General features: G+C 40.5%; 1 protein-coding gene across 1 annotated transcript; it reads left to right on the top strand.

The window, feature by feature from the left end:
• The first annotated feature begins 2,006 nt into the window (after positions 1 to 2,006).
• On the top strand, positions 2,007 to 6,485 carry LOC134302308 (interferon-induced very large GTPase 1-like). Its single transcript, XM_062987370.1, has one exon. The coding sequence runs from the start codon at positions 2,007 to 2,009 to the stop codon at positions 6,483 to 6,485; it is 4,479 nt and encodes a 1,492-aa protein (XP_062843440.1).
• The last annotated feature ends 2,527 nt before the right edge of the window (positions 6,486 to 9,012 follow it).

Here is a 9,012-nt window from a genome sequence, read left to right as displayed (position 1 = left end):
TTCCTTGTATGTGAAGCGGAAAAAGTCCCAGTTACTTTGGGTTCCCACAACCACTTGAGCAGGTGGGCGCTATTCTTTGCCAGGTTTTATTTTACCCTGTCCTACCAACTGGGTACTAAGAACACAAAACTTTATGCTCTATCTTGCCAGTGGGAATCCCCCTCACAGATGCAGACACCCAAGGCTGTGATCCCCAAGGCCCACATCTTGGTGCCTATTCATTGGTGCCTGGAGGAGGCCATATAGCAGGCTCAACGGTCAGGTGGAGGACCCCTGGGTAGACTGTATGTCCCCCCCACTGTCAGGAAGAGAAGCCTTCAGTGAGGGCACACCTCACCTTTTGCAGCACACCCAGAAGTCACCTGCATGCTGGAATTTTTACAACGGCAGTTTTGGTGACCCCACATGGATTGTGACATGCAGGCTTTTATAACTGCTTGTGCGATTTGTGCCAAGAACAAGGACCGCAAAACAAAGCTGTACTACTACACCCCTTGTCTATCCCATCATGCCCATGGTTTCATCCTTTGATTTTATTGCAGGCCTGCCCCCATCTAAGGGGAAGACTGTGATATTGGTGGTCATCAACCCCTTCTCTAAAGCGAGTCATTTCATTGCGCTATGAAACTTACTGTCAACTAGGGAGACCACTGAGCTGTGCCTGCAACAAGTGGTGAGGCTTCATGGGTTGCCAAGGGAGGTGGTTTCTGACAGAGGCCCATAGTTTGCCAGCCGGTTTTGGGTCTTTTATTGAAATCTAAGGGCTGATGTGGGTCTGTCATCATGGTTCCATCCTCAGTCAAATGGCCAAACCGAGAGGGTCAACCAGGACCTGGAACAGACCCTTCAGTGTCTGGCATCCTCAAATCCCTCCTCCTGGTCAGACCACCTAATGTGGGCAGAGATGGCTTACAACACACTATGGCACTCCTCACTAGGTATGCCCCCCTTTGAGTGCCAGTTTGGCTACATTCCACCCATGTTTTTCGAACAGGAGGTAGAAGCTGGGATTCCATTGGCCAGACAATTTATCCACGTGGGACAAACAGCCGCTCAAAACAGCGGTGAGCACACAAAAACGGAAAAGCAGCTCGGAAGCACAGACCAGCACTATCCTTCCGTCCAGGTCAGCGGGTATGGCTGTCAGCCCAAGGGCCTGCCACTTTGGGTCACCACTTGTTCTAAGTGCTCAATTTGTAATGCAGCAATCTGTTTTACGATCAGACCATTAGGCATTTGGATTCTATTCCTAATTAGTCTGGTGGTTCACCCTGTAAAAGCACTGACCAGTGTGGTTTGCAGGGGTTCTGGGTTCAAATCTACCACTGGGCGTGAACCATTACATAAACATTCATTAAATCTGCTGTATGGCAGTATTATTGATACCTAAATAATGTGCACGGTAAAATCCTATGACGGTCTCTACATAATCTGGATTTCTCATCAACTCCAATCAAACAAAAAATATTAGTACTCATTTTTAAAACCAAAATAAGAGCTGATTCATAAACTTTAGTGGATGCAAACTGGAACAGATTGTATAAATGATGGGCGGTATAATGTTTTTTTTTTTTTTTTAAAGTATTGCACTCATACAAGCACAGAACAAGAACATTTACCAAAATCATTGAAATACAAGGTCTGCCATAAAATGTCTATTAAAAGTGTATTAGACAATTTTGACTTCTGATTTCCTTTCCCAGAAGCTTTCAAACAAAACAATAAAATAGATAATTAAAATGGATTATGACATTTATTAAATATGCTGTGATAAAATGTTTAAATGTATTCAACAGATGGACAAAACAGAGGTTAGAGTAGAAGAATCTGGATCAAAATGTGAAGAAAATAAACAAATGAAGCAACTTTTAACCAGACTTCATCTTCTGGAAAAGCAGGAACTAAAAACCTCAGATGTTCTTCAACTAACTTCTCTTTCATTACATTGCCATGAACCGTGTGAAGAAAAAGATCTGGTTCAAACTTTGCTACAAAGGTTGTTAATGATGAATTACAGAGCAAGATACATCACCAGCAAAAAAGAAGTCACTGTTTTAGACCCTCCTTCTGCAGATACAGATGAGGAAGAAATTGATGAACTTGATGAACTTTTCTGCAAAAAACATTCATCTTTTGATGGCGACAGAGTAAAAAATTCTATCCATCCCATGGATCTTCAGATGGCGGTGTTCCACTGCTCAGACAGATTCTTGAAGCAACTAATAGTGACTAAACTTTCTCAGTGTCGGTACGCTCTGCCTCTACTGGTGCTAAATCCATTTACTGGAAAGATCGAGTTTCCTTTGTGGACATTTCAGGATATTATTCAAAGTTGCAAAACCACTGACACTTCTGGTACCAAGATCAGTAAAACCCAGCATGTTTATGAAGCAGAAACTCCAATGGTGACGTTCTTCAGGTTAGGAGACGTGTCCTTTTCCAAGTCTCAGCTGATGAACAGCTTGATCAATGAGAAGCATCAGACGTTCTTCCACAGACACTGTCGTGGCAGCATTAAAAACCGTCTACTGATGGATGGAGTTGTGGAGATTGCTTGGTACTGTCCATCTGGAAAGGAAACTGATAATTTTACTGACTGTGTTGCTTTCTGTAATCTACATGGTGATGCAGAAACCAGTAAAGAACAACTAGATATTCTGACTGAAATGTCGTCTGTAAATGTTGTTCTTTTATCTGATCCTAAAAATAAAAGAAATAAGGAGATGCTACAGAAGCTTCTAAAAGACCCCAAACCACTCATCTGTCTCCTTTCTAAGGATGAATCAGGTGTCAGTAGGATTAAGAATAGACTATTCAAAATTGGTCTAAAAGACAGAAATCAGTCAAACGTATCTGAGAACCTCAGAACAACCATCACCGAGTGTCTGTCCAAGTCATATTCAGTTTTTAAACTTGAAAATCTACACAAAAACAATGAGATCATAGCAGATGAAGATGATCCTGAATGCAGGAAAGGAAAAGGAGCAGCACTAGAGATAATAAAACATCTTAAGGGAAAGGAAATATCCACATTAAAGGAAACACACCTGCCCTGTCAAGGGAAGCTCTGGCATGAGTGGTGTCAGATAAACAAAGACTCACATCGACTTCAAGGAAACAATTTAGAAATGCAAAAGAGTGAAAAACAAACACAAATGAAACAAATCCGTGAACAGCAACAAGAAATTGGACAATCAGGCTTTATGAGAAAAATTATTTCCTCACTGAATTCTCTAGCAGGAAATGAAAAATCGTTTTTTATTAAATGGCTTGAGATTCTACTGGACAAACAAACCTCAGATGATCTTTCAGATCTTCATCATAAGTACAATGAAACATGGACAAGGGTTTTAGACCTCAAAAAGAAACATGACACATCTGAAAATATGAAGGATGAGCAAACAGAACTTGAAGAGATATCTAAAAAACTAAATGCAGCAATGTTTGGTCTGGAACACATCTTCAGAGAGATGGGTCAGATATATGAGTCAAGTAAGAAAACATCTGGAGAAAAAAGCATCTCCAATCTCCCCAAACTTGCTGCAGAACTCATTAAAGCTGGTCTTCCAATAGAGCTGATGGATGGTGATGCTTCTCATGTTCCTCTGATTTGGGTTTCAGCAGTTCTAGATGAACTCATAAAGAACCTGGGAGATCAAAGAGTCTTTGTGCTGTCAGTTCTAGGGATTCAGAGCACAGGAAAATCCACCATGCTGAACGCCATGTTTGGGCTCCAGTTTTCTGTCAGTGCTGGAAGGTGCACCCGAGGAGCCTTCATGCAGCTGGTAAGAGTATCAGAGGAGATGAAGGAGCAGCTGAAGTTTGACTACGTTCTTATTGTAGATACTGAAGGGCTTCGAGCACTTGAGCTTGCAGGAGAATCCACTCACCATCATGATAATGAACTTGCAACATTTTTTGTAGGTCTTGGAAATCTGACTTTGATCAACATATTTGGTGAGAACCCTGCTGAGATGCAGGAGATTCTTCAGATTGTTGTTCAGGCCTTCATGAGAATGAAGAAGGTCAAACTAAATCCCAGATGTATGTTCGTCCATCAGAATGTTGGTGACATCACAGCTGGAGAAAAGAACATGGAGGGTAGAAGACATCTACAGGAAAAATTGGATGAAATGACAAAATTAGCTGCTAAAGAGGAAGACAGTGAAGCTGAGTGCTTCAGTGATGTTATTGCTTTTAATGTACAAGATGATGTTCAGTATTTTGCACAGCTCTGGGAGGGCAGCCCACCAATGGCTCCACCAAACCCCTCATACAGTGAAAATGTTCAGAAGCTAAAGAGAGCTATTTTCACAAATGCTACCAAGTCTCACTGTATGAAACTTTCAAAGTTTAAATCCCGCATCAGTGATCTGTGGGAAGCTCTACTAAACGAGAACTTTGTTTTTAGCTTCAAAAACACACTGGAGATTGCAGTCTACAGGAAACTAGAAACTGAGTTTGGAAAATGGACCTGGTCCCTCAGAAGTGCCATGTTAGAACATGAAGAAAAACTGCATGGCAAAATTAAAACTAGAGAACTGCAAGAGATTGAGGACAAAGACCTTTATGATCACATGAAGAAGACCAAAGAGGAAGTGGAGAAATCAATGAAACATTACTTTGAAGAGGAAAGAGACAAAGACATTTTAATTCAGTGGCAAATGAGATGTGAACAGAGAATGAAACAACTTCTTGACGATCTTGTTAAAAATGCAAAAACAAACCTGAATGAATTTCTTCAACAGCAAAAAGCTCGAGAAGCTTTTAATCACAAAAAGACAGAGTATGATGAAAAGCTCTTCAATACGAGTAAAGCACTTGCTCTACAACTAAAAAGCACAGAAACTGATGAACGAGTTCTCAGACAGGAATTTGATAAAGTGTGGAACAAATGGGTCTCTGATCTGACACAAGACACACCTGTAGAGAAACCGTTTGATGTTTGGGAGGATGTGATACGGATTCTATCTGAAGGTAATGAACAAGTTGCTGTGTATGAGCGAATATTTCAGGAAGATTACACAAAGATACACAGACTGGGAGATTATTCATGGTGCATTGTAAAGACAATAAAAATGATTCCTTTTGAAGACCTGGAGACAGTGAGGAACCTAATCAACAATGTCATCCAAGAATCTGAGGACTTAATTAAGAAGATCTGCAGCAAAATTGCAGGACTGGGATACAAAAAAAGCTACATTCAGGAAATAACTGATGATGTCAAACACAGAGTTGAACAATATCACAGTGAGAACAAGAACATCAAGCTCAAAAAGGAATTCACTTTAGATCTCTGTCTTTACGTGTGTCATCATGCAAATACCAAATTCACCAAGATCCACCAACAGTTCAGAGATGAAAATGATGTAAGAAAGTATCTAGATAAGCAAAAACAACAATATACCAGTATCTTCCAGAACTACTGCAGAGGAGCAACAACCACAACAGTATTTGGTGAACTTTTCTACAACAATCTTGTACCAGCCATCCTGGAAGCAGCCTACAATAAAACTGCTATTGATCTGACATCACAGATGAGATCAGACATGCCAGAATTTAATGGTAACAGGTCACAGCTTGAGAAACACATCCTGAAATCTCTGGCAGAGCAGGAGAACTTTGAGAAGTACATGAAGTACGTCCACCATCCCAAGAAACAATTTGAACAGTTTATTACAGAAAATGTTGATAAATACATCACTGATAATAACAGCGAGGTTCTGAATCTTCTCAAAGGAAACCTGAAAGACAAAGAGCAGAAAGTGATGAACGCTGTGAACATCACAACTGAAGAAGTGAAGAAGAGCAGTGGTAATGCAAACATGTGGCTGAGAGGTGTGAACAATTTACTAACACATGGGCTGAGCTTAAAAGAAATAACCTGCACTGATCCAGAGGAAATTACAGATTTAGATTTACTTCAGCAGGTTGTGTGTGAAGGTCTCACAAAGATGATGTCAGAACAACATAAAAGCTTCAACAGTGTAACAGATATCAACATGGAGAAGTTCAGGAAGAAACCACATGAGATTCTGATTGAACATCTCTGTAAGTGCTGCTCGGCTCAGTGTCCATTCTGTAAAGCCATCTGCACCAACACAATGGAGAATCATGATGGAGATCACAGTGTTCCCTTCCACAGAGTAAATGGGATCATAGGATGGTACTACAGAAATTCAACAAATCTCAGTGCTGATATTTGTACAACTTTAGTACAAAGTGATAAATATTTAAACCCCCATCATGGTACAGATGATTTGGTACCCTACAAAATCTACAGAACAGCAGGAGGAGAATTCGCTAAGTGGAGCATCACCCCTGATAATTCAGAGCTCCCATACTGGAAGTGGTTTGTGTGCAGATTCCAAACAGACCTGGAAAAGCACTATGGAAAAACATTTGAGGGAATGGGAGAGATTCCCTCTGTATGGAGAAACTGCACAAAAAAAGAAGCTATTGAGAGTTTGGATGAATACATCTGAAGAATTACACACAAACTCTACATACACAGACACATGATATACACCAATGAACCATAACACTATGACCACCTCCTTGTTTCTACACTCACTGTCCATTTGATCAGCTCCACTTACCATATAGAAGCACTTTGTTGTTCTACAATTACTTACTGTAGCCCATCTGTTACTCTACATGCTTTGTAACCCCCTTTCACCCTGTTCGTCAATGGTCAGGACCCCCACAGAGCAGGTATTATTTAGGTGGTGGATGATTCTCAGCAGTGAGAGTAGGTAAGAGTGTCTAATAGAATGGGCAGTGAGTGGACACGGTATTTAAAAACTCCAACAGCGCTGCTGTCTGATCCACTAATACCAACACAACACACACTAACACACCACCACCATGTCAGTGTCACTGCAGCGCTGAGAATCATCCACCACCTAAATAATAGCTGCTCTGTGGTGGTCCTGATTATTGAGGAACAGGGTGAAAGGAGGCCAACAAATCGTGTGGAGAAACAGATGGACTACAGTCAGTAATTGTCGAACTACAAAGTGCTTCTGTATGGTAAGTGGAGCTGATAAAATGGACAGTGAGTGTAGAAACAAGGTGGTGGTTTTAATGTTATAGCTAATTGATGTATATATACACACAAAAGATCCATAGTGATTACCTATTAGCATGATCAGATGAGTAATCATTTATATTCTCAGTGTTTTATAAAGAGTCGTTTTAAGTTTTATGGTTGTGGGATTTATAGATTAGTAGGATGTGCATGATTTTTTCTTTTTCTTCTTAATGAATGTAATAATGATTGTGGTTTTAAATGTAAGTGCATGTAACAATAAATAAAGATCAACATCTCAAAGCTCACCAACAGTTTCACTGAAACTTTATTCAGTATTTCTAATGATTCAAATGTAGAAATGTCTTCAAAATACAAATAAAACTGAATTCGAAATGCTGCACTAGTTTCTGATGAACTGATTATTACCCAAAGGTGAATGAATTTCAGGTAAACAACATTATTGCTTTTTGTTTATAAATGCATATTCTACCCCACCGTCATCAAACCTGAGTGATCAGACAAGAGAGACAGAAAGACAGCAACCCATCATCATGTGCTTAGATTTAAAACAATGTAGTTGCTGTATATTATTAGATAAGTACACTTCATATATTACGAGGGAGTGATCAGAAATCAAGTTGTAGGGCAGTTGTAGCCTAGCGGTTAAGGTACTGGACTAGTAAACAGAAGGTTGCTGGTTCAAACCCCACCACTGCTAGGTTGCCACTTTTGGGCCCTTGAGCAAGGCCCTTAACCCTCAATTGCTTAGACTGTATAGTGTAAGTCGCTTTGGATAAAAGCGTCTGCTAAATGCTGAAAATGTAAATGTAAGTTGTTTTGGGGTAAAACAACCAGCTTGTCTATGTCCATACCATAAGTTAATATTAAGTCTAAGATATGTTTACAGCGGTGAGTGGGTCCTGTTACATTTTGGGTAATACCTACAGATTCTAAAATAGAATCAAACGCAATTTTAAATGGATCAGACTTATTTTTATAATGGATATTAAAGTTTCCAACAATTAAAGCTTTTTCAGTTGATGAGATTAATTTGGAAAGAAAATCAGGAAATTCTTCAAGATTAATTAATAGTCTTAGGTCTTTGTTTTTAAATATATTTTATAATTTTACCCCTTTTTCTCCCACTTTCCAATTTCTGCCCGTCAATCATCCTCTCACTAATGCTCCACGCCCCCTTCGACACGTGCACAGCAATCGAACATCTTATCACCTACACTTAACAAGTGCAGTGCAGTACAGCGCTGTGCACGGAGGGCCACACCCTCTACCGCACTCCTTCCCCATCTCCGTGCAGGCGCCACCAACCAGTCAGCAGAGGTCGTAATCGCACTAGTCTGAGAGAGAGTGTCCCCATCCGGCTTAGTCCCGCCCCTTACCTGAACAATAGGCCAATCGTTGTCCATGTAGCCACTCAGCCCCAGCCGGCAAGGCAGAGCCGAGATTCGATATGATGTATTCGAGATCTTAGCTCTGGTGAACAGCGTGTGTTTTTACCACTGCTCCACCTGAGCGGCCTGTCTTAGGTCTTTTTAAGAAAAATTACAACAAAAGTGTCACTAAACTCTGCATTACTATTCAGGGTTTGTACACTATTTTTTCACTGTCTGAAGAGTCATTTCAGTGCCAGTGTTGAACTTGGTGCTGTGTGGACGTGATGAATCACTGAAAGCTGCTGTATCAGAGCTCTTAACTGGCCAAAGTATGACGAGGAAGGGAACAGTGTGTGAATACCAGCTCATCCTGGTGTAGATACCATCTCTCTACAACACTTAGCTCTCAGAAGAAGATACGTGAGACTCTCTGCTGTAGTAAGAGTTACTGAATCCGGTCCACTTCAAATCCGACCAGCGCCCCCTGTTGGGTGTGTATGGTGTTACGTACAGTGTTGATAAATTCATTAGTGCAGCTCCAGTCATTTGGCTGCACAATTTTCTTTTGTTACTTGAGCTCCATCTATT

This window comes from Trichomycterus rosablanca, chromosome 2, assembly GCF_030014385.1.
Source record: "Trichomycterus rosablanca isolate fTriRos1 chromosome 2, fTriRos1.hap1, whole genome shotgun sequence".
Lineage (NCBI taxonomy): Eukaryota > Metazoa > Chordata > Actinopteri > Siluriformes > Trichomycteridae > Trichomycterus > Trichomycterus rosablanca.
This window is presented reverse-complemented; position numbering and strand designations above follow the sequence as displayed.